Below are 27,385 nucleotides of genomic sequence, written 5' to 3'. Positions count from 1 at the left end.
GCAAACGTTCCGTATGTGTGGACATGGACCAGTGCACTAGAAAAAAGAGAGGTTTAACCAAAATAATCCTAGATGGACTCACAGGTTCCGGGATCTATGCAGCCTTCACAGGTGCGTGCTTTGCCTAATGCGCTTGTCGCCTGCAGAGTTGATGCTGCAGGTTCCAAGGGTGGATCACCTGCGACCTGAGGTATTGGCTCTGAGAGAGCTTCACAGACCCTCATAACTTCATTAGACAATATGTATTATGGCCATAATCACATCAGTACGTAAGACAGTCGCAACAAATCTCCGCCTTCTAGAAACACAGTGATGCATCATTAGCTCCTCGCAATGCTGCCTTGCATCGATCACTCCGACTCCGCACTCGACAACCCCATCGTCGAAGTATCGTAGCCCTTCGACTCCAGGTACTCCCGGAACCGCACATCCTCATGGGTGATCGTGTCCTACAGCCCGTTAGTCTCCGGTGTCACGAGCTACATAACCATGAGAAACGCACCTGCGTGATATTCGGCAGACAGAAGTATGCCAAGAAGGCGCTGAAGATGCACAGCGCACTAGACACGTAGAACGGATCTTGCCCTTGGCGGGTCTTGTTGGGGGCGTTCCGGACGATGACGGGGAAGACGTAGGTGCCCACGAAGGCGCCGACCTTGCCCATGGCGGCGGCCGTGCCGTAGTACTGGCCGCGGATCGGGGTGGCGCAGGTCTTGGCCGCGCAGAGACCGATGTTGTCGCCGGGGCCGACTTCGCCCATGGCGAGGAAGATTCTGGAGGCCCACCGTATTAGTGTCCATGTACCAAGTGGGGTGGAAATGCAATGCAACTTACCCGTAAACGACGACGAAGGCGGCGACGTAATGGCTGGTGTCCAGGTACGGGTAGCAGCCCGTCATGATCAGGCCGATCACGCCTTGTACGAAGACACCGCCAGCCAGGGTGTTGCGAGGCCCATACCAGTCGCTCAGGAATGCGCCCAGAGCCGAGCCGGGCAGGTAGAAGACGTTGATCACCGTGTTCCAGCCGAGAGTGACCCAGAGGGGGGCGTCGTCGCCGATGATCAAAGCCAGCCATTGGGAGGAGTAGATACTGAAGGAGTAGGTCGAGAAATCGTACATGAACCAAATGAGGGAAACCGCACACTAGTTTCGATTGATTGTTAGCGGTGCGTGCGGTCAATGTGTGCGGCGCATGTCAGGCTTACCCAGCGCTTCCAGTAGAATCTGATTCAATGGGTTAGCATCGCATCAACAGTCGTGTGCAGGCGCAGGCAACTTACTTCACAATCAACCAGATGGGAAACTTGTGCATCTTCTCGCGCGTGTACTCGGTGGGCTCCTTGAGTTTCATCCGCAAGTAGATCAGACTGAGCGGGGGGATGACTCCAAGACCCAGACAGATGCGCCAAGCGGCGCGGAGATGGTTCTCGCCACAGGCCAGCACAACAATCATGGGCACCAGCGAGGAGGCGACCGAGGCCAAATCGAGCTGAAAATTGGTGAACAAGATAAACCACCGGTGTCGCTGGCCCTTCTTCATCTCTCCGCTGCTCTCCGCGGCGGCTACTGACCCGGCCGGATATTCGCCGCCCACGCCCAACCCCAGAAAGAATCGATAGACCGTCAATGCGGTGAACATCCCAGTCAGGCTGCCGTTCGCTCCATAGGCGCCAGCACACAGTGCGCCGAACACGAAGAGGATCACGGTAGAGACCATCAGGGTGTTGGTGCGCGACCAGTGGTCGGACATGTAGCCGAAGACCAGCATTCCCACCACCGTGCCGGCAAAGGCGATCGAGGAGACGTTCTGACTGTAGGTCGATCCCGCGTAGACGTCAGGGTAGAGCTTATCTAGCATCGTGTTGACCGTTCCAATAACCTATTGCAGGGATCCGAATGTCAGGTTACGTATTGAACGATGCAAGCCCTAATGATCGACTCACGTATTGCAGGTAGCCGTCGGACCAGAGACCAGCACCACAGGCAAAGGTGGGCCAACTGCGCTCCCAGAAGGTCTTCTGCGTCGCAGCCAAGGGATCGTCATCGAAGGAGCGACGGGTGTCGGGGGACACCGTCAAGTCCGTCTGCTTCTCTTCTTTCGGATCCATGATGAGTGTGCCTTGCCGTGGGGGGAGGGGAAGGGAGAGGCAGTTACTCAAAGGCAACTGAGTAGAAAATCGATGGTCAAAAGGGGAAGAACCGAAGGTGCGCTGCGGGAACAAAACCCAAGCAAGAGAAAGGAAGGGGGCAAGAGGGCAAGGACGGGGTTTTATTCCCTGCAGCAAGGAATCAGCCCTAGACCAGGAAATCTCCTCCCATGAGTTTAGTTCATGTTATTTGTTCACCAGTCACCAGTGGGATGCATGATGGACTGATTAGGCATTAGGGTAGGATCCTTCACTAGTTTTGTTGCACGGCAGGGCAAAGCAAAAAAGGTTTACGAGTAGCAGGTACATGATTTAGCATGTGACAGCAGTAATGGTTGGGAGTATCGAGTACCTGTTCCGGACCTGCAAAGGTTGGGGAGTGGCTCGGCCTCGCCGACCCGTACCAAGCTCATCGCCCTCGCCCAATCACCACCAGCGGACAGTCTCCCCGCAAGACCCCTCAGTGGAGTCGGATTTGCTCCTCCACCAATCCCACCCTGGCTCTTCCTCCCACGTGCAAATGCATCTGCCATTGACTGGGCCAACATTTCTTCTAGCAGAAGGATTCCTGCCCGGGTGAATGCATGACATGCCTGTCTTGTCTGCACCTTTACCATCGGATCAGAATGTTCATGGTGCCAGCCATTGCCCTGCATGATGTCTGGTGGCATGCATCAAAACATTGGAATCTTCCAACATGGATGAAAAAAAAAAAAAAACAAAAAAAAAAAAAAACATAGATCTCTGGCACAGCTATCGATACCCCGCCCCAGGGTAATATCGAGAACAGGTTGGCCGAGATAAGATAAACAAACCATGTGCCGCCCAGTGCTGATAGACAAAGCCTCTCTGATTTGTGCGCGTGTCTGTCACCTTTCACCTGGTCGGAAAAGCACGGAGGGCCCCCACTACCCACGGCAGTCGGCCAGAATTCCTTCTTCCCAGTGTATTCCAATCCTCCCTGGTCATGGTCAAGCTCTCAGCCACGTGCAGGGCTGCAAAGCGTGTATGCTAAGTTCCTTGGCCAAGAACTGATGGAGACCGTCCTCAAGATGTCTGGAAAATATGTTTTCGGTTGCAGGGGTGTTACTGTTGACCAGCAGGAAAGAAAAAAAAAGTTTTCAGTGGCGTTCAGCTTCAGTGCCTGAGCGCAGACCTAACACCTTAGTTCAATCCTTCGTGCAGCAGTGCAGCCGATCGATAAGTGGTGGTGTGTTTTCTCAAACCGGGCCATGCACCGGCGGTTACCCCGATCAATCCTCCCTGAATGTGAACGCATAAGAAACTCCCGGCTGGATGGGTCCGTCAGAAGAATGTGAGTCAAGGTGGTGGCAAATGATCTCCGCTGACTTGCCACAGATCTACATAGAATGGAGAGAACCAGGCGATGGGTAGAACGGCGGTTGTATGTATTGGTATATGACTCTATATACGGATTCTCACTATAAACGATCTCTATGTAAATATGGCTGTCGATCAGGGAGCGGTGGAATTAGGGCTACATCAAAGGGGTTCAGGTCATAAATGGCGTAGAGGCACGGAAAGCCGTGCGGTGGCAGGCCTCCGGGCCGAGCCAAGGCGGAAGTCGCAGGGCGCCTGTCATATGCAGCTACTCGAGCCCGATGCCGGATCGAATCCCGAGTAACCAAGGCCCGAACCAGTGGGATGGTCCGTGGAGGGAGAGAGGGAAGCAGAAAAGTCCTTCAAGCTTCCTCTTGGCTGTGGATCAAAACCGCCAGGTCGAGCAGACGGTTGGAGTAGCCCCATTCGTTGTCATACCAGGCGATGATCTTGAAGAACTGCGGGTTGAGCTCGTTGCAGGCGGCCGCATCGATGACCGCCGAACAGCACTCGCCCTTGTAGTCACTGCTGACCAGTTGTTCATCGCTGACGCTCAGCACTCCCGCTAGGTCGGTCTTAGCCGCGCGCCGGAATGCCGCCAGGATCTCCGCCAGGGAGGTCGGTTGAGCAGTGTTGATAGTCAAATCGATCAGGGAAACGTCGGGTCTAAAGGAAAGTCAACATGTCAGGGTCATTCCATCATGAATCCCACCACAAGCGAGGAGAGAACAACTTACGTAGGAACGCGGACGGAGATACCAGTCACCTTGCCCTGCAGCTCGGGGAGAACAGTGGCAATGGCCTTGGCAGCACCCGTGGTGGTGGGGATGATGTTGTCAAACACCGTGCGACCCAGACGAGGGTTCTTCTTGCTGTAGCCGTCCAAGACCTGCTGGGACTGCGTGGCCGCGTGAATGGTGGTCAGGAAGCCCTGCTCGATGCCGAACTGCTGGTTCAGCACCTTGAGCACGGGAGTGACACAGTTGGTCGTACAGCTAGCACAGGAGATGACCTGGTTGCTGTCGTCCGGGCGGTAGGCGTCCGAGTTGACACCAAAGACATATGTGGGCGAGTCGGAACTGGGCGCAGAGATGATGACGCGCTTGGCCTGGCCGTGGGTGACATGTTGCAAGGCCAAGTCCCGCTTGGTGAATTTGCCGGTACTCTCAACCACATAGTCGGCGCCCAACTCGCGCCAGTTGATCAGGCGGGGGTCACGCTCGGAGATCAAGCGGATGGGCTGGCCGCCGATGGTGATCAGACTATCGCTGACGACGACGATCTCCTTGTGGGGGTCCATCCGACCCATCGTGCCGTCGTAGCGGATCAGGTAGATCAGGTCCTTGATCGAGTTGCAGGTGTGGTTGATGGCAACGACCTCGAGGTCGGAACGAGTCAAGGATGCGCGCAGCACATTCCGGCCTAGTGGCAAGGGTTGAGTTGGTCAGGGACGTCTCACGAAGGGTCAAATCTCCACTTGAAGTGTGAGCTTACCTATACGGCCGAAGCCGTTGATCCCAATCTTGCACGAAGGGCCATCAAAGCGGCTAGACGGTACACTCTGGACCGTGGAGGCGAAGTCCTCGTTGTGGATTGACGGCGCCATGGCTTGCAGGGGAGAAAAGAAGGGTTTAACAAGAAGGATGTGTCTTTCAGATGAGCTGAACCAGTCTGTGAGTGATAATTACATATTCGTCCCCTTTGTGAGGGGCAGATTGCCTATCTTAAATGTGCCCAGGGCCGCATACCGAAGAAAGTGCCGATAATCGGATGGGAAACCCTCGGCCCGGGAGATTCCATCATATCGGAGGAAGCTGAAGGCATTACGAAACCTGAAAACCGGAATGAGGTTAGGTGCGCATTTGCCATGACAGAAGAACATATGGCAGACAGCTTGTCTACTACCGAAGTCTGTGATGATGTGTAGCTACCTAGTATACTTGAGCGAACTAAAGGTAGAACAACCCGACTCACCTACCGACTTAGCACCCGAAGGGAGATGCGCATAAATCAAGCTCGAGGAGCCAATGAGAAGCTAGGGATGGGCAGCGGACATTCTCAAAGAAGAACAAGGGGAAAACCGGGGAAAACGGCCGGGATACGGATTAGAGATTCACCGCGAAGGCTGCAATCTTCTCTGCCTCAGGCAATAACACAGTGCTGCCTTGGCTGTGAGGGATGCTGCCTTAGGCACCAGTTGACATTGGGCTGCCAAAGTCCGGCCGGCCGGAGCAAGAATCTTTTTCATCTCATCCACCTTGTTCTTACGGCCAAGCAAAGCCGGGGGTAAGTTGGTCCGGCTCGGGGAAGTTCCGATCCCTCCCATGAATTGCCAAGCTGCCCGTAAAGCGCTCAAGTGGGGGCGTGTGGTTTCAGTCCGGCATCCCGACCAATCCTCACCACCACCACCACGCTTACCCTAACTACCCAGCCTGATGCCGGCCTTGAATATCTCCTCGCGAGGCTCGCGAGGTCGTCTCCGTGGACCAGATGGAGGTTCCTATCTCCTTATAGACCCTCGCTTCTTCCCCCTCATGCATGCATGCCAGTTCCGATGTCATCCTCCTAGTGGATGTATGTACCTACACAGTAGATCCGGGATCATGACGTGGTGATGGCCAGGTTGGATGTTGGCCAGCTGGAGGGATGATCAGTAGCACCCAAGAAAACTCCACGTGTGCAAAGCATTGTCAGGGCAAAGCTTGTCCTCCTTGTCCGCTTGGCTTTTCTAAGCGAGGAACGACACACACCATTCCTGCCTCCTACTCACATCCATCCCACGCTTCTCTGTAGGGGCATACGAGGTGACTGACGGTGTGGCATGATGTTGTAGACCCGTAAGCCCAGCGTCAACTGGTGCATGGCAGTAGTATCACGCTGCATGGGGCTGTATGGCCCGATTGCTCCTCGTTTCCTCGTCTACCGCGCCTTTACCAAATGTGAATGCCGTGCGAATCCACCCTCCACCCCCCCCATTTTGCCCCCCCGGACGGTTCGCCGACCCACGTACACCCACATGGGCACACCACTCCAATGCACCCCAACGCACCCCAGCTCATCGCGAATCCCAATTTGCCAGGATTTGAATCCTGTGCTCTCTCATGCGGGGCCCCAGCGCGGGAGTCTGGAGCAGAGATTGGAAATCCCCCGGCTGGGCATGAATGGGGGTCATGTTCTGGAGACCTATAAAGATGGGCTCACCACCTGCCTTCTCCTTCCTTGCGCCTTCTGCACTTCACTTTCTGCCTTTCTCCCTCCCTCCGTCCATCCCATCTCTCTTCACCTCACATTCCCGCTACCATGGCCCAGTCTCTGGTGCCGGCCCGGGGCCTCACCGGAAGGACCCTACACTTGGCTCAGATTGCCCTCATTGTGGCTCCGGCCTTTGTCTGTTTTGGTTACAATCAGTCTGGCCTGGGACCCCTTGCCACCCTCCAAAGCTGGGTGCACACCTTTCCCTCGATCGACACCGTCAACACTGTTGGAGAGCAGAAGTCACAAAATTCGACCAGCAAGGGGGCGGTGGTTGCGTCCTTCCAGATCGGAGCTCTCATTGGGGCCTTCTCCTGCATGTTTATTGGCGATCGGCTAGGGCGGCGCAGGACCGTATTTTTGGGGTCCATTCTGACGATCATCGGACAGGTCTTGCAGGTGTCAGCCTACCAGCTGGTGCAGTTTGTCATCGGCCGCCTCATCCTGGGTGCTGGCGTCGGCCAGTTCAGCGTTGCCGTCCCCGTCTGGCTGGCCGAATGCTCGGAGGCAAAGAATCGTGGGCAGCATGTCATTCTGACGGGAGTCTTCATGTGTCTGGGTTATGCCCTCTGCAACTGGATCGACTTCGCCTTCACCTTCCTGCCCTACTCGACCCTCCAATGGCGCATTCCCCTGGCCCTGTCCTTCATCCCCTCGTTGATGGTGGCGGGCAGTGTGTTTTTCCTCCCCGAATCCCCTCGGTGGCTGGTCAGCGTCAATCGGGTCAGCGAGGCGACCGTCGCCTTGGCTGCCTACAAGGGCGTCGACGCCGATGACGAGGCAATCTCTGCGGAAATTAGCGGTGTGCAGTCCTCGCTGGAAACGACCGTCCAGAAGGTTTCGCTGCTGGATATCCTCTTCAACCGCGGAGAAGACCCGGATCGCCTCCTGTACCGGTTCCTGCTTTGCTTCTTCCTGCAGTTCTTCCAGCAGATGTGCGGTGGCAACCTGATCTCCGTGTATGCCTCGACCATCTTCGAGGAGAACCTCAACATGAGCGCCAATCTGGCCAAGATCCTGGCGGCCTGCGCCCTGACCTGGAAGTTCCTGTGCTGCTTTATTGCATTCTACTGCATTGACCGGCTGGGTCGCCGGACGGTCTTTATCATCAGCGGCACGGGGATGTGTGTCTGCATGACGGTGATGGCCATCACCGCTAGTTTCCCCACCTCGAATCACGGGGCGTCGATTGCCTCGGCGGCCTTCATCTTCCTCTTCAACCTGTTCTACCCGATCGGTTTCCTGGGCGGGAACTTCCTGTACTGCACGGAAGTGGCGCCCATCCACCTGCGGACGGCGATGAGCGCGGTGTCCACCGCCAACCACTGGTTGTGGAACTTTGTGGTGGTGATGGTGACCCCCGTGGCGTTGGACACCATCGGCTACCGCTACTACGTGATGTATGCGATCATCTCCGCCTGCATCCCCATCTCGGTGGCGCTGTTCTACCCGGAGACCATGAACCGCAACCTGGAGCTGCTCGACCATGCCTTCCGCGATGCGCCCACCCCGTGGAAGATCGTGTCGATGGCCCGCAAGTTGCCTCAAGGCGAGGTGACCGAGGCCGATCTCTACCAGCACGACAAGCACGAGAAGGAACAATCGGAAGGATCTTTCGAACAGAAAGAACATGTTTAAGAGTAACGGACCATTGACTACGACGCATTTTATGATAGGATCGTGACAATCCCTGTGCTCTTCTGTGTAAATTGGCTTTTTGGACACTGGGATCTTTGAGTATGTACATATGAGAATGATTGTAGGGGGGGTTTGGGGGGGGGGGGGGGTGCACATGGCACGAATAGAAGTAGCACTCGCTGGACTCTTCTAGTCTCGTGTGAATCAAATCAGACTTTCGAGGCAAATATAACGTTCAATATAACCAGGTTAGAGGGAGGGGAACCGAAGTATTAATAATGTAAAACCGGGTGGAGAGTGGGGATCTTGGGGGAGGGCGGAGTTGAACACCTCCGTGGGGTGGTCACACTGGTGGTAATTTGGTTAGGGTTTGATCGGGACTGGGCAAGACCACACCGAAGATCCTGTTTGGCTCTAACTCAACTCACACTTCCAATGCTCACGTGCGTCTTTCCATTCAAGGTTTCCATTGCCTTCCCTGAACCGGGTTCCAGTTCTGAATCCCTTGCGTAGAGTCAAGTGACTCTCGGTAGGTACGGATCTGGGTCCTGTCCCTGACCGTAGTCTCGCAATCCCCTCAGCATTCCAATGGTTGGGGAAAAACTACACTAGTTACATGCTTCCTGGCTGGGAGTTAGTCGGTTAATTAATCTTTCCCCGCCCGACTCTAATGCACTCCGTCCATCATCCCCGATCAGCATGAAGCCTGCCTCCCCCACTGCTGCTACTGCTGCTGCTGCTGCTGCTGCCACAACAACAGCCACCACGCCCTCCGATGTGGACGGCAACTGGCCAACCCCAGCGCCTCGGGCCAAGCGGCGCAAGCGGGCCTCGACGACGGGGACGTCGCGGCCCTCCCCCCGCGAGCTTGGCATCATGCGTAAGGATGAGACTTCCGCTAGCTTTCTCGGGAGTTCGAGTGGCATTCACTTTGTCCGCACGGTCTATCACGCCTTTGCCCGCCGGTCTGCCGACCTGCAGCAGCAGCAGGCGCGTGCCGGCCATGAGAGCCTGGTGCCCGGGGAGGATGACCACCTCCGCACCGGTCAAGGCCAGGCCCACGCCCTCTTGTGGTCGACCGATGAGCTCGATCTGACCAACCCCAAATTATCCTTCGACCAATTGGTGCAACTGTCGCATCCATATTTCCAGAATTGGCATCCGATCTACCCCTTTATCCATGCTCCGCATCTCCTCCGCGCCCTGGAGCAGACAAGCCAAGAAGGGATCCGATCCATCAGCCGGACAGATGCCGTGCTCATCCGCTCCGTCATGTCCATCGCTGCCATTGACAATCGACAGGCACAGGGAGGCGCATCAGCCATGGCGGTGGCCATGCCGGCCGAGCTGGTCTTCCAGACGGTGCACGACGCCATGAATGGTCTACGCGATCTGCTGGACGAACCCTCGTCCATCCCTTTGTTGCAGGCAGCCGTCAGTATCCAGTTGTTTCTGACGTCGATTCTACGCCTCAATGCGGCATCGCGGGTCGGAGGCTTTGTGACCCGCACCGCGTTCCACCTGGGTCTGCATCGCTGCCCGGCACGGTATTCCTGCTTCAGCCAGGAAGATGTGGTGATCCGTCGCCGGCTGTTTTGGTCGATCTACTGTCTCGAGCGATATCTGAATCAAGCCCTGGGGGTGCCCCTCAGCATCCGAGATGACGACCTGGATGTATGCTATCCCGGAGCCGAACGACATACGGCGGACAACGGTGGTGAAGTGATGATGGCTCCAACGCCCGACGACCAGCGGCTCAAGCTCCTGCGACACTTGGCCAAATTCGCCCGCCTGCGAGGGTTGATCTCGGAGCTGCGCAACAAATCCATTATGCATAGTGGAGAGAACTTGGTGGAGGCAGCGGAGGTTGATCGGGCCCTTCTGCAGTGGTGGAATGAGGTGTATGATGACGTCTATCCGCTGGCATGCGACGGGGAGCCGCCTGAGGCATCGTCCCCGCTGCAACCCTTCCATTCCCTCCTGCTGGTGGTTTCCCGCCACGAGGCCAAGATTGCGTTGCACCGGCCATTACTGGCCGCCGACAATCCGACCACCGCTGACTACAAAGCGGCTTTTCTCACCTGCATCAATTCCGCCCGTTCGCTGCTGGCCGCGTTACATGGCTACATCACGGCTGCACCCGGCGACGACCGTCCTCCGCTGATCGTCGCTTCCTTCACCTGGACGGTGTGGATGTCATGTCTGATTCTGATCTACGCCGCTTGGACCCGCCACTTCTCTGATGAGGGAGCTCTCCGCTATGGGCGCATTGGGATCGCTGTGCTGCAGAACATTGCCCGCCGGGAACGCGAGTGGCCGCAGACCTGCATTCAAGCCATTGAGGATCTGTGCTCTGCTCTCGAGCATAACAACAAAAACAGCCAGCACCAGCACCAGCACCAGCACCGGATCAGCAGCGACCTACGAGTGCCGCAAGCGGAGGATATGTATCGTACAAGTAATCATAGTACCGGCGACTGTCCCGATGCTATCCGCATTGCCGAAGATCCGATCGGACTCCGCGGGGAAAATGCCTCGTCCCGGCCCAGCAGCATGGCCCCCGAATCCTGGGACAATCTTCCGATGCCGCCGCCGCCCTCGTTCAATCCTACGGCCGTGCTCTCCACTCCGGATCTCTACAACGCCGCTAGTATGGTGTTTGGCGATCTGGCCGGCTCCGGATTTTCCTACGGTATGGGCGGGCTGGGTCTGGGCCCGGAGTCCGCGACGGCCGTCCCTTTGTCGGACCCGTTCTTGATGAACGAAGGCTGGAGTGTGGCGGATGGGCCGTGGTTGCTGCACGGCGACTTTAATGTGTGACGGTGTGAAGGTGTGAAGGTGTGAAGGTGTGATATTCCGTAACTGGCAGACCGGCGGACAAAGAAACCTCCGCAAGCGGGCCGGAGCAAAACTCCTCCGTCATTTTCCCCCAACGGCTGACTCATCGTTGCTTCCCCTCCATCTCCCCACTCACGTGATCATCCCAGCCACAACAACTAGAGAGCAACGAGGGACCACAAGGAACAACTGCCCTCGGTCGCATTTCATCAACACTGATCGCCTTGGCTGGTGGAGTAGGTGTCTTGGTTTCTTGTCCGTTGCTCTATACATATAGAATCGATCCTCCTCCTTACCCCCCCTCCCCGCACTCGCAACCCCAGACTTTCTTTCCCTCTCCATCGCCCACCATGATCCCCGAGCAGACCATCGACCGACTCTTGGCCCACGTCCGTCCCCACATCCAACGCCATGTCGACCAGCAGGCCTCATCCGCCAGCCAACGGAAGCCCTTCATCCTAGCCCTGACAGGTCTGCAGGGCAGCGGCAAGACCACCTGGACCTCCGCCATGGTGCGGTCCCTGAACGAGAAACACCACTTCCGCACCATCAACGTCTCCCTCGACGACTTCTACCTGCCGCACGAGGGCCTGGTGCGCCTGCGCCAGACCAACCCGGCGAATGCCTTGCTCAAGATGCGCGGTCAGCCCGGCACCCACGACACCGCGCTGGTCCGCGAGTTTTTCGACAGCTTGACCGTCAGCCCGGAGACTTCGCCGAGCGAGGTCTGCATCCCCGAATTCGACAAGAGCCGCTTCAACGGCGAGGGCGACCGCGTGCCCCGCGACGAGTGGCGCCGCGTCCCCGTTTCGCTGGAATCGCCAGTGGATGTGCTCGTGCTGGAGGGGTGGTGCGTGGGGTTCCAGCCGCTGAGCGAGCAGGCCATCGAGGCCAAGTGGACGGCGGCCAAGGCGCATGCCCCCGCGTCAGGGGCAGATTCGGAGTCCGGATTCCCCACGCAAACCCTGCAGAACCACGAGCTGTCCAGCTACTTCACCATCAACGCCAGCCTGCGTAACTACTGCGACATGTTCATGGGGCCCCAGCACCTGGACTTCCTGGTGCACCTCGACACCGACGATCTGGCCAACGTCTACCGCTGGCGCATGCAGCAGGAACACGCCCTGCGGCGGGTGAAGAACCAGGGCATGACGGACGAGGAGGTCGTCGCATTTGTCAAGGGGTACATGCCGGCTTACGAGCTGTATCTGGATGAAGTGCGCGAGGGGATCTTCCGGGGGATGTCGGCGCAGGAGCGTGCACGCAAGGGCCAGGCGAGAGTGGTGCTGGGGCAGGATCGGACGGTACTGGATATTGTGGGGTATAGCTAGATTGTGCGGGACCAATGCCTTGGGACCTCGCTGGTTGAAGTCCTCAGGACACAATGAGATATGAATCTGAAAATGAATATGTATATGTCCAAGAAATGAGCCCAGAGTGACTGCCTAGGAGTTCCGCAGTGCCTGAGGTGCCAGGCACCAAGCACCGCTGCACCTCGGCAATGACGTACGAGGATAGATTAGTGCCGAAGATCGGAAGTTGGCTGGCGGCCACCTCCCCCGGCATTGATTGCCGGCATTGTCGAGAGGCGCCACTATATATTGCTGTCTTTGGATTGGTGACCTTCATCATGGCCCAGCCTGGTGCAATCTATGCCGTCAAACTGCTCCGAATTGGTTGCCGAGCTGCGTCTCCGAGGACCCCTGCGAGCAGTCCCGCAGCACCGGCACTTGCACTCTCTCCGACCGACGCGAGAGCAGGACCTTTCGCACGATCTGGTTCGCGTCCGACGGGCCCTCCTCGCTGATCTCCAGCTCGTTCAGCTCGGGGACGACCAGCGATGCGCGCTGCGCGGTGGATGTCACGCGGGCCTGCTCGGACTCGGCGAATGAAGGGCTGGCGGGGGTCCGATGGAAGGGCAACGAGGGGGGGACGGAATGCCGGAAGAGCTGGTGGGAGGAGGTGCTGGAGCGCTGCGTGTCTCCGCGGCGGGTGATGAGGATATGGATGGCGGGGACACACGAGCAGATGAGGGCGAATCCGCCTTCAGCGTTACTGCGTATCATCAGTATCTCCCAACGGTGGGGACAAGGTAGAGCGCCCTACCCCGACAGCAGAATCTTCAAGAACACGACGGTCGACTCCAGATTATCCTCCTCGTGGATGACCAGTACGAGGCGGTAGATGCTGAACCCGATCGCTAGCCCGCCGCAGCCCAACATCAGCTAGACCTTGAGCTTCTTGACGTGCGAGAGGTGCAGGTTGATGGTCAGGAAGGCCGGGAGCAGCATGATGGCCAGATCTGTGGCGATGCTCATGACCGCATCGGCGAGGATCACCGCCATCCGGTTGAGGCATTGCGCTTCCTCGTCGTAGTTAGTCCAGAAGTACGAGACCGGCAGGCAGATGAAGACCTTGATGAAGAAGATGATCGTGTAGTATACCACCGTCACCACCAAGACCGAGTAGACGCTGATGACCTGCACGTGGCGGATGGTGAAGATGCGCGCTAGGATGGAGAGCAGGGTGATTTTGACGGTGAGGACCATCGGGGCGTAGATGACGGTCAAAACATAGTAGAACTGCGGACGAGGGTTAGCGGCGGAGGAGCACTCGGATGGGGTGGCCCTGGGGGTCATTCATGGTGCCTGCCTTGTAGACGAGCCGAATTTGGTAGGGAGTCAGTAGGGCGAGGGGTTTGCCGCCGCCATAATGGAGGTCTGCCGTACTTCAATTAGTGGACATGACCCCATCGAGGTGGTGGATGGGCATTTTACAAAAGATATTGCAGATGCAGTAGGTAAAGAACAGGACCTGCAGCACAATGTTAGAGGTGATGAGACGGTGGGCGGCGGGTAGAGGTGATTTACCCAGGATAGAGTGCAAAATGCTGGTATACAATATTAGATTGGGTAGAAGTCCGGGAAAAGAGTTGTCACGAACCATCATCAGTGTTCACATCTCGCTTGATCCGGAAAGCCACCAGCAGGCGCAGAGCCAGGCAGAGGGTGGTGATGCTGCAGCACAGGATCTGCGTCAGCAAGCTGATGGTGCGCAGATATTGATCGGGGACCGGGATCATTGGAGTGGGCAGCGGTCACCATTGCGGTCCAGCGCGACGAGACAGGGGGTTCGTTCGTTGGAGTTCTGAAGAATGAGGTATGCGGAATGCAGGGGCGGCAAAATGTGGAGGAAGAATGGTGAAGTTGGGGCTTGGCTTCCGACGTCATGGACGCCGCGAGGTTCCATGGTCCGGCCCAGCCCGACCATGGAACATTATGGGATGTTTACCCGGATGAAGATTTCGCATATGCGGGCGCACTGGGCATGGCGAAGGACTTGGTTGGATCTATGCGACGAGTTGACCGAATCGCAAAGCAGGGTTGGTATGCAGTTACCCTAACGGCCACTTCAGTCGATCGGCGCATGGTTAAGATTATTACAGGACCAAAAGACAAAGCCTCATTGCATATCAGATAATTCCATTGAACATGACTATTCGCCAGCACATGAAGCTCACAACTGGAAACGAAAGCCCGGGTGAGCATCACCCAGATCCTGCATGCTCTCCGACTGCCAGTCCTTCTCCGGCTGGCGTTCCCGGCGGCGGTTTTCGGCGCGGAGAGCGAAGAAATACACGGTGCAGGCGAGTCCTGCCACCACCGCAAACGCCAGACCAACCCCAAAACCAGTAGGATACTTGGGCGCTTCGCTGGTGATGAAGACGTTGCCGGATACAAAGGCACCGCAGTTGCCGAACGCGGGCAGCAAGCCCATTCCGACGCTGCGCTTGACGCCCTTGCCGAGGTTGATGCACAACCATACCACAGTAATGGACATCATGATGAACGCGCCCGACGCCACGAAGAACATGCCCATGTAACGGACTCCGGCAGAGGGAACCTGCGCAAGCTCGATACTCCAGCCGATTATGACGAGCGCCGAGCCGAACAGAGTGAAAAGATAGCGGTGGCGGAGAGAGTCACTCAGCCACGCGCTTGACAGGGTAAGCACAAAGGCGACGGCGTAGACGGGGATGCTGTGTTCCTGCGCTGAGCGACTGGTCCAACCGAGGTCTTTGAGAATCGTGGGCTGGAAGTACACCAAAGAGCTGGCGCTTTCTTCGGCGGCGAGATAGGCCAAAACGCTGGTCTCTATGTCAATGCATGATTCGGATCTCTATCATGATAGCTATGCTCACCAGATCCAGATCTTCCAGTCCATAGCCATCTTGAGGACCCGAGGAAGAGAAATAGGATCATCACGAATGCTTCTTCCATCGGCCTCTAGACGGGCAAGCAGCAATGTCTTCTCCTCAGGGGTCAAGAATGTCGCGTCCTCGGGGAAGGGAACAACAATCCAGTAGCAAATGATGCTGACGCCCATAGTGATGATGGATTCGATCAAAAACAGCCTAATCTCGCGTCAGAAAAGACGATATGCGCGCCAAGGTCAAGGAATCCATACCATCTCCACCCTGCATATCCATCCAGCTCCAAGTGCGTCAAGAGACTGGAGAAAAGCTAACGAGCCAGTCAGACAGACGTGTTGAGGGTAAGCATGATAAGAAAAACTCACCCCGTTAAATGCTCCTGCCGCCATGTTGGCACTGAAGAAGATTGCGTATCGACGCAGAAACTCGTCCCGCTTGTAGTAGCTCCCGATCAGGTATGCGCAACCTGGCATTGGAAGGTCAGATTAATTTTCATGCATCGCCAGTAGCTTGGCCTGGTGTAAACTAACCAGGAACAAAGCCTGCCTCACACATTCCCATAAAGAATCGACAAGCGATGAGACCCGTCGCAGTCTTGGTGAGACCTTGTCCCATCACAAACAGCCCTGTTGACCCACCAAGTCAGCATAGTCCATCCCTCCCGACTGGAGCGATGGCTCTCACCCCAAGTAAACATGTATAGGACCAGCATCCTTGGGCCAAATTTCTTGACCAGCAGATTGGCCGGCATTCCGAAGATGACATATGCGACCGTGAACATGGTTACGGCGAGATTGTAGTCATTTCCCACCAAGTGCAGCTCCTTCGCCATGCCGGCGATCTTTGCATTTCTACATCGGACTCCCATGGTTAAGATTCGGTGCATCAACGTAAAGTGGAACGCAGCTGAGCACTCACGCAATGTTTGAACGATCCATAAACGACACCAAAAAGAGAAACCATAGTGCTGGGATGACTCGCCAGTCTAGCTTTCGCAGCAGCTTCTTCTCCAAAGCGGGATCAAAGTCTGGCGTTGACGCCTCAACCACGCGGGGCTCAATCTCGTGCTTCTCCATGCCTGTGTAGCCTTGGGAGATAACGGTCGGCAGAAAGAGTGGAACTACAAGAGAAAGCAAACACCCATGCACGTGGCGCGCGACATGTCGGCTTTTGTAGATGAAACTCAGGCCGGAATTTCCGAGTTGTCAGGGGTGGCTAGGGAGGGTTTAGGTCAAGCCATCATACAGTGACTGGACAATTTCCGGCTGATTAATTGGAGGCCGGACTTCTTTTCATCGTCTCATTATTGATGAAGATGTGGCCTGCGACTACTCATTGGGTGCGTGCAACGAAGTGGTGTGGGTGTTGAGCGTTGGACCCACGGCAATATATCTTGACGGACTTAAACGACCCTAAGCATGATAGTCAGCCCTGGTGGCTCCATTTCAAGCACTCGGCCCGGTAGGATAATTAAGAATGGATGGACGAAGACAGCCATTCGCCGGACAATTTACCCAGACTCCACCAAGTAAGTGAGGTAGTCTAGACTAAGTGATTAGACGCCAGGGTCATTGACCACATAGGGTTCTTACACGGAGACCCTCAGCGCGGAAATCGTCCGGACTCCCCCCGTCCCGTCCACAACCCCCCGATTCTCCTCTCCCTCCGGACCCACACCTACAGTTGAGGACTCATCGTTATAGTGCAACAGAGAGATTTTCTTGCAGCCGTTGCGCTCCCATAGCACGGTGTTTGGGCACAAGTGTCGTCCACTCGAGCTATTTTGCAGTATTTGCATCATGTGCTTGAACCAAGCGGGAAATACGGAGTAGTTATGATCTGTTTTCCTTGTTGCATGGGAGGTTATCCACTGGCGGCACATGAAGACCCGAGACAATTGTGTGGCATTAGTGTAGAGGGGTAAATCTGATTATAAATGACACTGAATGGTGCAATTAGGCTGGTCTCCATGAGTGAGAACCAATGGTCATCGATCTTTGCTCCACAAGGTGTTTAGCCAGGGTAAGCAGACAGCGCAGACCAAGTACCGGCACGCAGTAGCCATGCAGTCTCCCATGCACGGAGTAACATGGCTGAAGGAGACGGACCCGTGCCGAGACAGTAATTAAGTGCAGATATTGCAAAAAGATGATTTCTCTAAGTACACGCGTTGGCGTACTGAGCCGCCAGCCCTGTCTTCATTGTACAAGGTGAATCCTTCGATCCCTTTGCTGCTAGGGTTGCGACAGAACTTTACATGAAGAAGGCCTACTCATCCTCGTTCTCTTCGTTTCTGGCATGCTACTCGAAGGAAGACGAACAGAAGCGTTATGACTGAGCATGCCGTCGATGTCCCGGATAAGGGTCCCCTGTTCATCAGGGTTACCGGGGCTTTGACCGCGATTGCATTCATCTTGGTCGCCCATAGGGTGATCTGGAAGGTGTACAGACAAACTGCCATCTCAGCAGATGATGTGATCATCCAGATTTCAATGGTATGGTTTGCGTTGCAACTGGAGGGAGCCTCTGCTGACAGGAGAACCAGGTCATACAGATTGTGAATACCGTGATGGGTGACTTGGGTAGGGTTGATCTTCCTAACCGTTGAACGTTGAAGTGACTACCAATACTGACTGTGCTCTACCATGCAGCGTGTCACTATGCTTTTGGTCGTCATCGCGCCGATGTCGTGCAGTCAGGGGGCAATTTGGTACTTGCGCTGAAGGTGTGCTCGATCATTCTCTTCAATGTTCAAGGCGATGCTAACTCGAGTTCCCCTTTGCAGTATTTCTGGCTTTTCCAGATTCTGTACAAGGCCGTCCTCTGCCTCAACAAGCTCAGCTTCCTGGCCTTCTACCTGCGAATCTTTCCAACGCGACCCTTTCGCATAATCTGCTGGGTGACCATCGGTCTTGTCATTTCCAGCACCTTTGGATTTGTCCTCGCGACCATCTTTCAATGCATTCCGGTTCATGCTAGCTGGCACAAGAGTATCCCCAAGAAGTGTGTGGACAATTCGAGCTTCCGATGGTCGTGGGCGGGCTACAACACGGCGATGGACATTTGGGTCTGCGTGCTGCCGCTGCCTGTGCTCGCACAGCTGCATCTCGACCGCATCCGCAAGATCGGCGTGATGCTGGTGTTCTGCATGGGCTTGTTCGTATGCATCACAAGTATCATTCGAATGTGGGCGATGGAGGCGAGCACCACCACGCACGACCCGACCTGGGGCTCATTCGATGCCTTGCTGTGGAGTGCCATCGAGGCAAGTACGGGTATTATTTGCGCCTGCTTACCGTTTCTGAAGCACTCTGCCCAGAAGCTGGTTCCCAGTTGGTTTGTTTCGCTTCCGACTGGATCGCGCAAGTCGCGCAGTCGAGCCACCAGAACCAGGACGGGGCGGAGCTATCGCATGAGCCGACTGGAGTCCCAGGAGGGCACGCAGCTCGGCCAAGAATGGCGGGTGGAGAGACACGATCCCGATGCAGATTCCGAGAGCGTCGGAAGCCAGGGAGCCATTGCCAAAGGCCAGATCATTCTCACTACCGCAATTGACATGCACAGTGAACCGGCACCAAAATGAGGACCGGTATTAAAGAGACCAGCAAGGATATGTTGAAATTGCTTGTAGCAGTTCCTAATTCTAGATCTTTTTTTTTTATCTTTCTTTTTGTTTTTTAATCCTTTTTTTTGGTGTTTTGTTTTCCCCCACCTTCCAGCTGTAACGAGACACTCTTGCTGGTATTGCCACGGGGTGCTTTAGTCGCCTAGGCTAACGCCTAGATGGCAGATTCACCGCACAGCAGATTGTGGTGCATATTGAGTGTCTCAGAAGGCTTTCGATAGCGCCACGGGGTGGGTGGATCGGAGTGGAGAGCGGCCGGGTTAGCCCGGCCTATCGAGCCCTAAGTGCTTGCTTTGACAGGGGGTTCAAACCACCATCTCTTCCCTAGCGCTGCCATGGCCTGATCCATCGGGGCTCCACTCATCTCGCGGGCCAATTTCATTCCCTCAATGATTATTCACAATGGGAAATCCAGGCCTGCTATCGGTGGGGGTGTGTGATATGCCCCCGGGTGAGAGTATTACATATCTGCCGAACGCTGTTAGCAGGGATAAGAGGCATTGAGAGAAAGGCAGAAGAACAGGAAAAAAAAGATCATTGTTTCTTCTTTCAGAGATCTTGAGTACCAACATGTCTCAGAATAACCAAGCAGAAAGTCGAGCTGACCCGACCGTGGCAGATGAGCTGTTAGAAGCTCTGGCCCAGGTACTGCATGCCACCAAGGGTGAAATTGAATCCACACTGACATCGACCAGGCAGGCGTAGATTACCTCTTCACCGTACTGGGATCGGATCACCCCAGTATTATCGAGGCATATGTGCGCCGACAGAATGATCCCACACGGCAGTATCCCAAGATGATTCTGTTTCAGCATGAGGTCAGCTACTGCTCCCCACTGACGAGATATTCCATGCATGTACTGACGGGCAAACTATCAGTTTGTAGCCATGTCAGCGGCCGATGGGTACGCACGAATCAGTCACCGGCCAGCGTGTGTGATTGTCCACGTTGACGTGGGGACGGCCGCTCTGGGCCAGGGGCTGCACAATGCATCCAGCGGGCGAGCCCCCGTGGTGATTCTGGCAGGGATTGCCCCCTCCACCTTTCTCGGGGAGGCTCCGGGCTCGCGATCGGAGCATGTGCAGTGGTACCAAGATATTCGCGATCAGGCTGCGCTCGTGGCGCCGTACAGCCGATACAGTGCTGAGATCAAGTCTCCGCACAATGTGTCCACTGTGGTGCGTCGCACAGTGCTGATGGCCACGACAGGCTCCCCGGGGCCTGTCTACCTGACGGCGACACGGGAGATTCTCGCCACTGCGCTGCCTTCTGGCGACCATGCTCTGCGGTGTAAGGCTGTACCATCGTGTCACCTGGGCTCCCTACCTACCGAGCAAGTGGAGATAATCAGCACAGCGCTGCTCAATGCGCAAGCCCCGCTGGTGATCACCGGGTACTTGGGTCGCAATCACCGTGCCGTCCAAGAGCTGGTCAACTTAGCCGATATGATCTCCGGCCTGCGGGTGTTCGACTCGGAGCTTCGTGAGATGAGCTTCCCCGCCACCCATCCAGCCTGTGTGACGCGAGGTACGGGGGCAGCTCCGGCAGTGCAATCGGCCGACGTGATTCTAGTGCTGGACGCTGATGTGCCGTGGATTCCCACGCGCGTACGCCCTGCTCCCACCGCCCAGATCATCCACATCGATCTCGACCCGCGAAAAGAACGCATGAATATTTTCGATATCCATGCGTCTCTCACCTTCCACGCCGACACGGCAGCCGCTTTGAGTCAGCTCACTGCTTACATATCTGCCTCTGCTCAGTTGTCCGAGTTGGGACCCAGTCCACGCTGGCAAGCGCGCGCCGAGGCCCGGAAGGCAGCATACGATAAGGGCCAGGCACAGGTCGATGCCCGTGGGGCCGCACTGCTGTCGACGCCGGATGTGCCCTGCAGTGTAGACTATTTGTGTAGTCGCGTCCGCGCCCTGCTGCCCCGGGAGACGGTCTTTGTGACCGACTCAGTCACCAACCAGGTAGCCATGACAGAACAGCTCCGTCTGCACCGACCAGGCTCGCATCTTACCAAGGGAGGCAGCGGGTTGGGCTGGGCGGGCGGCGCTGCAATCGGGGTACAGCTGGCCGCGACGCGATATGACCTGTCCAACCGACCGGTGGTGCAGCAGAAGGCTGCGGGGGACCCGTCGTCAGAGCCCCGTCCCTTCGTGTGCAGCATCACGGGCGATGGAAGCTTTGTATTCTCGGTTCCGACGGCCGTCTTCTGGGCCAGTCACCGCTACCAGTGCCCCTTCGTGACCATTATCTTGAACAATGGAGGGTGGAATGCCACCAGTCAATGCTTGAAGGATGTACACCCGACCGGTGTTGCGGCTGGGTTGTCGAAAGAAGAGTTGGGAATTTCTCTCGTCGCGGATGGGCCCGATTATGGGGGCATTGCTAAGGCTGCAGCTAACGGAAACCTGTGGGCGAAGCGTGTGGAGTGCGTAGGCCAGCTGGATGAAGCTATTACTGAGGCGATTAGGGTTGTGGTGGAGGAGGCCACGTCGGCGGTGCTGGACGTCATCATCCGTTAGGTTATTGAACAGTCAACGTTGTCGCTCTAATAGTAGGGCTGGAATCATCAAGTCTTTTCAAAGATTCATTGCCCGTCAAGACCATGCGCGGTTGAAAGTGGGAGGATGGATTCTCCGGGTAGATATAAAGAAACCAGGGTGACGGGGACAAAGCGACGGCTGGCTATTGTTGGGTTCCGCATCTTGCGCAACCGGACCGCAACAAAGGGCAATGAGATCCGAACATGCATAAATAGACCCGATCTAGATTTGGAATCAATGACACAGTACCAAAAATACCAGAATACCGAGATACCAAAATACCGCGCATGCCACGCACTACACCACTTTCCGAGATGGGTTACAGAGTCGACTCATGGAAGGGAGAGAGCCTGTGTGGTACTCGCGTCAGGGTTGGACGCGGTTCCGACCAGACAGCGACCATTGGAGGCACTGTAACGATTGATGGCGAGTACTATGCGCTGACTGCTCTGCATCCATTTCTGAAACCTTCCTCCAACCAGCACAAAAAGCGTTGGGCCTCGTTCCGGTCCCGCGCGATGTACAACGCCCTGGACCGCGAGGGCCCGCACGCGGTGGCCTATCTGCCCCGCTACAAAGGTACGAGGAAATTGAACCCCGCCTTCTGGTCGGTTCGACAGGATTGGGCTCTATTCCGACTGTGCGATCAAACCCCCCAGTCCAATCGTGTCACGGTCGGGGAATGGCAAGTGCTCTCACCATCCAAGGTCACCCGAAGCTCGCCCCGAGGCCAGCTGTGGTGCTTGCTGGGACACGGCGCTCGCCCCCCGGTCCGAACCGACGTGTCTGGAAGATTGAGTAGTCTGTCAGTCGCCGCGAGAGATCCTCCCGTTGCGTATCAATTGAGTATGGTTTCCTTTGCGGAGGATGTTGGAGCGTGGGTGGTGGATGGGGGAGACAATGGCTCCCTGTTTGCCATGATCGTGGCCCAAGATGACCAGGACTTTACCACCTATGCCATTAGTGCGGCTGATATCTTCGAGGAACTGCAGAAGCGATTTCCGAGTTCCTCGATATCGCTTGCATAGGGTCCTGGGGTTATGGAGAAGATGCTTGATATAGTGATTCGATGTAACCGTAGTTCATGTACACTGTATAATAAAAGTCTATAAGCCCGTTAGTTATCGGAATGAGTCATGCGCCCTGATAGCGGCCTCAGGCAACACTGCGTAGCCACACGTGACTGAGCCGTGCTTAGAAATGCCGTGGCGCGACTGGCTGGGATTACCCCAGACCACGTGACGGGGCTCTGCGCTTCTCGCCCTCGCATTGTCCGCCCCTGCGAGATCGGCGCCAGGGCCAACCGGGAAAATTCTTGAAGTGACTCAATCCTTCCTTTCCTCCTTCTTCTCCTCCATATCCTCTCTTTCCCCGTGTTCAATCGATAACATTGAACCAGAACATGGCGAGGCAGCTCTGCAATTTGCTGCGTCGGCCGGTGAGTCGCTAAGCCTTCCTTGACTCCCAGATTCACCTCATCTGACTCCCTCCTCCCTCCAGCTTCGGCTTCGGTGTACTCCGTCGCTCGGGGCCTCCAGCAGGAGAATCGCCCTCCCCCTCCCCCCACGATCTGTCGCCACCTCACTTCCCCCTCGCTCCATTCGCGCCTTGAGCACGACCCCCATTTTTAGAGCCGAGGGCTTCCACTCGCAGCAAGAGCAGGCCCCCTCGACGACGCCCTCCGAGACCCGTACACCGCAGACCCTGACCGAGAAGATCGTGCAACGCTATGCCGTCGGTCTCCCCCCCGGAAAGTTCGTTCGCAGTGGCGACTACATCAGTCTGGCTCCCGGATACTGCATGACGCATGACAACTCGTGGCCTGTGGCTCTCAAGTTCATGTCCATGGGCGCCACCAAGGTACACAACCCGAAGCAGATCGTCATGACCCTCGACCACGACGTTCAGAACACCAGCCCCCAGAATCTCAAGAAGTATCAGCAAATCGAGGAGTTTGCCGGCAAACACGGGATCGACTTTTATCCTGCAGGACGGGGTATTGGACACCAAGTGATGGTGGAGGAAGGATACGCGTGGCCCGGCACAATGGCCGTCGCCTCCGACAGTCACAGCAACCACTACGGTGGTGTCGGTTGCTTGGGAACCGCGGTGGTTCGCACCGACGCGGCCAGTATCTGGGCGACCTCGCGCACCTGGTGGCAGATCCCCCCCGTGGCCAAGGTCACCTTCACGGGCACGCTCCCCGTGGGTGTGACCGGCAAGGACGTGATTGTGGCGCTGTGTGGTCTCTTCAAGAGCGACGTCCTGAACCACGCCATTGAGTTCACTGGTTCCGAGGAGACCATGGCCAGCCTGCTCGTTGACAGCCGCTTGACGATTGCCAACATGACCACCGAGTGGGGAGCGCTCACCGGTCTCTTCCCCATCGACACCACCCTCAAGCGCTGGCTCCGGTACAAGGCGACCGTCGCCGCCCTGTCTGATGACCGCTCCACTCGCGAGCGCATCACGCACGAGAGAATCGAGGAGCTGTTCGCCAACCCCCTCACCGCGGACCCCGATGCCCAGTATGCGAAGCAGCTGTACCTCAACCTCTCCACTCTCTCTCCCTATGTTTCCGGCCCCAACTCCGTCAAGGTTGCCACCCCCTTGGCTGAGCTGGCCGCCAAGAACATCAAGGTCAACCGCGCCTACGTCGTCTCCTGCACCAACTCCCGCGCCTCAGATATTGCCGCCGCGGCGCAGGTCTTCCGCACCGCAGCCAAAGCGAACGGCGACGTCACCCCGAAGATCGCCGACGGCGTGAAGTTCTACATCGCGGCCGCCTCCGCTCCCGAGCAGGAGGCTGCCGAATCCACTGGCGACTGGCAGATCCTGCTGGATGCCGGCGCGCAGCCGCTTCCCGCCGGGTGCGGTCCGTGCATCGGCCTCGGAACCGGTCTTCTGGAGCCCGGCGAGGTGGGCATCAGTGCCAGTAACCGCAACTTCAAGGGTCGCATGGGCTCGCGTGACGCGCAGGCCTACCTGGCCAGCCCCGAGGTCGTCGCGGCCAGTGCGCTTAGCGGCATGATCTCCGGCCCCGGCACCTTCCAGGTGCCCCCGGAGGAGTGGCTGGGGGTGGACCACGGCTTCGGCACCGGTGCGGAGCCCACCACCGAGCAGCAGCTCACCAACCTCCTGGAGCAGATGGAGTCCTTCATCGACCGGGTGGAGACCGCCCAAGGCTCGACGGAGAAGGCCGCCACCGAGATCCTGCCCGGCTTCCCCGAGCGTATCAGTGGCGAGATCGTCTTCTGCGACGCCGACAACCTCGATACCGACAGTATCTACCCCGGCAAGCTCACCTACCAGGACAACGTCTCGAAGGAGGATATGGCCCGCGCCTGCATGATGAACTACGACCCCGAGTTCAAGGACGTCGCCAAGCCCAGCGACATCCTCGTCGCCGGTTTCAACTTCGGCTGCGGATCCTCCCGCGAGCAGGCCGCCACCGCCATCCTGGCCAAGCAGATCCCGCTGGTTGTTGCTGGTAGCTTCGGCAACATCTTCTCCCGCAACAGTATCAACAACGCCCTGATGGGTCTCGAGGTGCCCCGCCTCGTCGAGCGCCTCCGCGCCACCTTCGCTCAGCCGTCCGGTGCTGAGCGCCAGCCCACCCGCCGCACTGGCTGGACCCTGACGTGGGACGTCAAGCGCAGCCAGGTCGAGGTGCAGGAGGGTGAGGGCGGAGAGAGCTGGACGGAGCCGGTGGGCGAGCTGCCCGCCAACGTGCAGGCGATCATCGCCGCTGGCGGTCTGGAGGCCTGGGTCAAGGGTGAGGTTGCCAAGTCGGCGTAAAAGTAGCAATCTAGACGCGATGAAGAAAAGACTGATTAGACGTTTGCGTTGGAAGCATGTACATATCCTTAGCGCTATCTGAATTCACTGTATCACTACGAGAGGCTCCGTTCCGTGGTCAGTCCTATACATCCACGGCCGCTATCTGGCTCCCTCTTCCCGCGTCACCCTCTCAGGTTTCGACCTGTTGAGATACCAGACCCGATGCCCACCGATTTCTGAGCACTCCGTCTGGACCTGCCCGCCCGACTGGTTCGACAGCCAATCCGAGGCGCCTCGCAGGGTCGCAATTGACCCCAGCAAGTGCTCATCCTGCTGCAGACCGAGAAGCTCCTCCACGGTTCTGCCTCGAGGACATGGCGATTTCTCGAACCGTAGCCGTTGCTGCCCGGTATCTTGCTTGATCGATCCCGACGTGGATTGGGTCAACTCGAGCTTCAATCCACTGATGGCGAATTCCGCCACCACTAGGCCGTTATAGTACCCCTCTGCGCGGGGAGACGCCCGGAGTGCAGCGATAGCCTGCAGACGGATGCGGTAATCCGGACATCGCAGCGCCAGGAAACTAAGGGCAGCACAGAGGATCCCATCCGGGGTAAACTGCGGGCGCGTCCCCATTTGCACGTTCAGCGCTACACTCCTCGTCATCAGATCCTCGAACTCCGGGCACAGTGGGTGTAATGCAGGATCCCACGGGCCCTGCAGACAGGTCTTCAGGGTTAAAGTGAAGGTCTGCAGACTCAGTTGCACCACGTCGGCCGAGCGTCGCTCGCGGTCGGTGAAGTAAGGATCCGTTGTCAGGAAGTCGTCGAAGTAGGATCTGACTTGGGTGAGACAGGACAGCAGGCGCTGTTGTTTGGGCTGCAAGACACCGTATTGGCGTGCGAGGTCGGTCTCGGACAGGCTCCAGCACTGTTCCAGGAGGCGGAAGATGGTAGGCACGAGAGGGTTGAGGGCCCGACGCGCGTGCTCGACATCCCGAAATGGTTGCAGCTGGGCTTCGAAGGTCTCGAGCCGGGCGAATTGGGTGTCCAGGTCGCGGAAGGGCCGGTGGACTCCGTGAAACGCTGGGTGCGATTCCAGGTAGAGGAAGGCGTCGGAGAGGGCTGGGTCTATGGGTGAAGAAGACAGCGTCCTCTCGTTCAGAATCTTCAGCCCCGCTTGCAGGTGCGTGTTGGCGTCGTCGTAGCGGGCGGACGCCAGCTCCGTCAGCACGAAAAGCAGGCAGCAGATCAGAATCACTTGGCGAAGACGTGGATCTTGGGAGGCAGGCCGGTGCTTCAGAAGAGAAAATGAGCGCAGCGACTGCTCCAGGGCGAAGTGATGCCATTTACTACGCAGCGACTGTCCGGGAATTGCAATCCCTGCTTCATGCACCTGGTGATTGATGGCACTTAGGGCTACAAGGGCATGGTAGACGGCCGGCTCGACAGCGCTCAGTTGGCCGACAAGGTTCTGCGGCGAGAATAGGTCGGACACCCCCGACACAACCACCGAGTCGGGGATCTGATGATGCCAGAGAAAGGAGAGGCAGCGTTTCTCGTCGGATGTGATAGTCCAAGGGAACTGCGCCGCCACCGACGGCAACAGTGCCGCGTCCTGGGCGCTATACGTCGCTTTGCCCGGTAAGCGGTTGAGATCCGAGCCCTCACAGGGCCAGCCCGCTATCGTACAATTTTGGCATTTCCCTGGCGTCTCGTCGCATTTGATCCGGCGGGCTCTGAGGAGTGATGTTGAGAACAAAGACGATATGGTCCGCGGTCAGTGGCCCGCGTCAGAGGATCGAACTACTTACCGACAAGTTCGACAGCCGGTTCTCGAGCGAGTGGTCCGCGCTCGTTGACGCCCAGACTTTGCTTGCATGGCTGTGGCTGACTGGTTCTGCAGAAAAGCCGGCAGAACTGAGGAGATGACATGTGATGTCTTTTGCAAGGATGAGAAACTACTAGACGCTAAATCCCACTAAATCACGCCATGG

The 27,385-nt window shown here is 57.0% G+C and overlaps 12 protein-coding genes across 12 annotated transcripts; 7 read left to right on the top strand and 5 right to left on the bottom strand.

Moving 5' to 3' along the window:
* Positions 1-77: 77 nt before the first annotated feature.
* Positions 78-2,256, bottom strand: BO82DRAFT_383873 (MFS general substrate transporter). Its single transcript, XM_025638050.1, has 6 exons — positions 1,946-2,256; positions 1,283-1,881; positions 1,208-1,226; positions 835-1,145; positions 503-773; positions 78-449 (listed from the first exon to the last, which is right to left on the bottom strand). The coding sequence occupies exons 1-6, from the start codon at positions 2,108-2,110 to the stop codon at positions 351-353; spliced, it is 1,464 nt and encodes a 487-aa protein (XP_025491283.1). The 5' UTR covers positions 2,111-2,256; the 3' UTR covers positions 78-350.
* A 1,318-nt stretch (positions 2,257-3,574) lies between these two features.
* Positions 3,575-5,096, bottom strand: BO82DRAFT_432728 (type I glyceraldehyde-3-phosphate dehydrogenase; the record flags this gene model as incomplete). The annotated part of the gene is made up of 3 exons (XM_025640810.1): positions 3,575-4,156; positions 4,228-4,912; positions 4,985-5,096. The coding sequence occupies 3 exons, from the start codon at positions 5,094-5,096 to the stop codon at positions 3,853-3,855; spliced, it is 1,101 nt and encodes a 366-aa protein (XP_025491282.1). The 3' UTR covers positions 3,575-3,852.
* Positions 5,097-6,736: 1,640 nt separating this feature from the next.
* On the top strand, positions 6,737-8,505 carry BO82DRAFT_354816 (hexose carrier protein). Its single transcript, XM_025635291.1, has one exon. It carries the CDS (start codon positions 6,791-6,793, stop codon positions 8,378-8,380), a length of 1,590 nt encoding a protein of 529 aa, XP_025491281.1. The 5' UTR covers positions 6,737-6,790; the 3' UTR covers positions 8,381-8,505.
* Positions 8,506-9,181: 676 nt separating this feature from the next.
* Positions 9,182-11,191, top strand: BO82DRAFT_270662 (CeGAL family transcription factor; the record flags this gene model as incomplete). The annotated part of the gene is made up of 1 exon (XM_025630977.1): positions 9,182-11,191. A coding segment is annotated over one exon (2,010 nt), but the record flags the coding sequence as incomplete, so codon positions are not given.
* A 193-nt stretch (positions 11,192-11,384) lies between these two features.
* BO82DRAFT_94576 (TDA10 family protein) lies at positions 11,385-12,712 on the top strand. Its single transcript, XM_025641681.1, has one exon. It carries the CDS (start codon positions 11,569-11,571, stop codon positions 12,547-12,549), a length of 981 nt encoding a protein of 326 aa, XP_025491279.1. The 5' UTR covers positions 11,385-11,568; the 3' UTR covers positions 12,550-12,712.
* Positions 12,713-12,876: 164 nt separating this feature from the next.
* BO82DRAFT_402653 (uncharacterized protein) lies at positions 12,877-14,300 on the bottom strand (the record flags this gene model as incomplete). The annotated part of the gene is made up of 7 exons (XM_025639330.1): positions 12,877-13,273; positions 13,325-13,374; positions 13,450-13,800; positions 13,832-13,938; positions 13,996-14,032; positions 14,089-14,108; positions 14,162-14,300. The coding sequence occupies 7 exons, from the start codon at positions 14,298-14,300 to the stop codon at positions 12,877-12,879; spliced, it is 1,101 nt and encodes a 366-aa protein (XP_025491278.1).
* Positions 14,301-14,734: 434 nt separating this feature from the next.
* Positions 14,735-16,507, bottom strand: BO82DRAFT_336571 (vitamin H transporter; the record flags this gene model as incomplete). Its single annotated transcript, XM_025633357.1, has 7 exons — positions 14,735-15,365; positions 15,420-15,632; positions 15,686-15,741; positions 15,797-15,897; positions 15,962-16,057; positions 16,116-16,282; positions 16,350-16,507. The coding sequence occupies 7 exons, from the start codon at positions 16,505-16,507 to the stop codon at positions 14,735-14,737; spliced, it is 1,422 nt and encodes a 473-aa protein (XP_025491277.1).
* A 1,254-nt stretch (positions 16,508-17,761) lies between these two features.
* On the top strand, positions 17,762-19,014 carry BO82DRAFT_336568 (uncharacterized protein; the record flags this gene model as incomplete). The annotated part of the gene is made up of 4 exons (XM_025633356.1): positions 17,762-17,926; positions 17,977-18,013; positions 18,083-18,156; positions 18,217-19,014. The coding sequence occupies 4 exons, from the start codon at positions 17,762-17,764 to the stop codon at positions 19,012-19,014; spliced, it is 1,074 nt and encodes a 357-aa protein (XP_025491276.1).
* A 612-nt stretch (positions 19,015-19,626) lies between these two features.
* On the top strand, positions 19,627-21,588 carry BO82DRAFT_383866 (thiamine diphosphate-binding protein; the record flags this gene model as incomplete). The annotated part of the gene is made up of 3 exons (XM_025638049.1): positions 19,627-19,701; positions 19,752-19,874; positions 19,936-21,588. 3 exons carry the CDS (start codon positions 19,627-19,629, stop codon positions 21,586-21,588), a joined length of 1,851 nt encoding a protein of 616 aa, XP_025491275.1.
* Positions 21,589-21,742: 154 nt separating this feature from the next.
* Positions 21,743-22,678, top strand: BO82DRAFT_94556 (uncharacterized protein). Its single transcript, XM_025641680.1, has one exon. It carries the CDS (start codon positions 21,897-21,899, stop codon positions 22,635-22,637), a length of 741 nt encoding a protein of 246 aa, XP_025491274.1. The 5' UTR covers positions 21,743-21,896; the 3' UTR covers positions 22,638-22,678.
* A 276-nt stretch (positions 22,679-22,954) lies between these two features.
* lysF (homoaconitase LysF) lies at positions 22,955-25,506 on the top strand. Its single transcript, XM_025635290.1, has 2 exons — positions 22,955-23,047; positions 23,110-25,506. Exons 1-2 carry the CDS (start codon positions 23,012-23,014, stop codon positions 25,405-25,407), a joined length of 2,334 nt encoding a protein of 777 aa, XP_025491273.1. The 5' UTR covers positions 22,955-23,011; the 3' UTR covers positions 25,408-25,506.
* On the bottom strand, positions 25,297-27,350 carry BO82DRAFT_336558 (Zn(II)2Cys6 transcription factor). The gene is made up of 2 exons (XM_025633355.1): positions 27,203-27,350; positions 25,297-27,127 (listed from the first exon to the last, which is right to left on the bottom strand). Exons 1-2 carry the CDS (start codon positions 27,268-27,270, stop codon positions 25,549-25,551), a joined length of 1,647 nt encoding a protein of 548 aa, XP_025491272.1. The 5' UTR covers positions 27,271-27,350; the 3' UTR covers positions 25,297-25,548.
* Between the last annotated feature and the right edge of the window lie 35 nt (positions 27,351-27,385).

This window comes from Aspergillus uvarum (assembly GCF_003184745.1).
Source record: "Aspergillus uvarum CBS 121591 unplaced genomic scaffold BO82scaffold_31, whole genome shotgun sequence".
Taxonomy (NCBI): domain Eukaryota; kingdom Fungi; phylum Ascomycota; class Eurotiomycetes; order Eurotiales; family Aspergillaceae; genus Aspergillus; species Aspergillus uvarum.
Note: the sequence above shows the minus strand (reverse complement) of the source record. Positions and strands in the feature narration are given on the sequence as shown.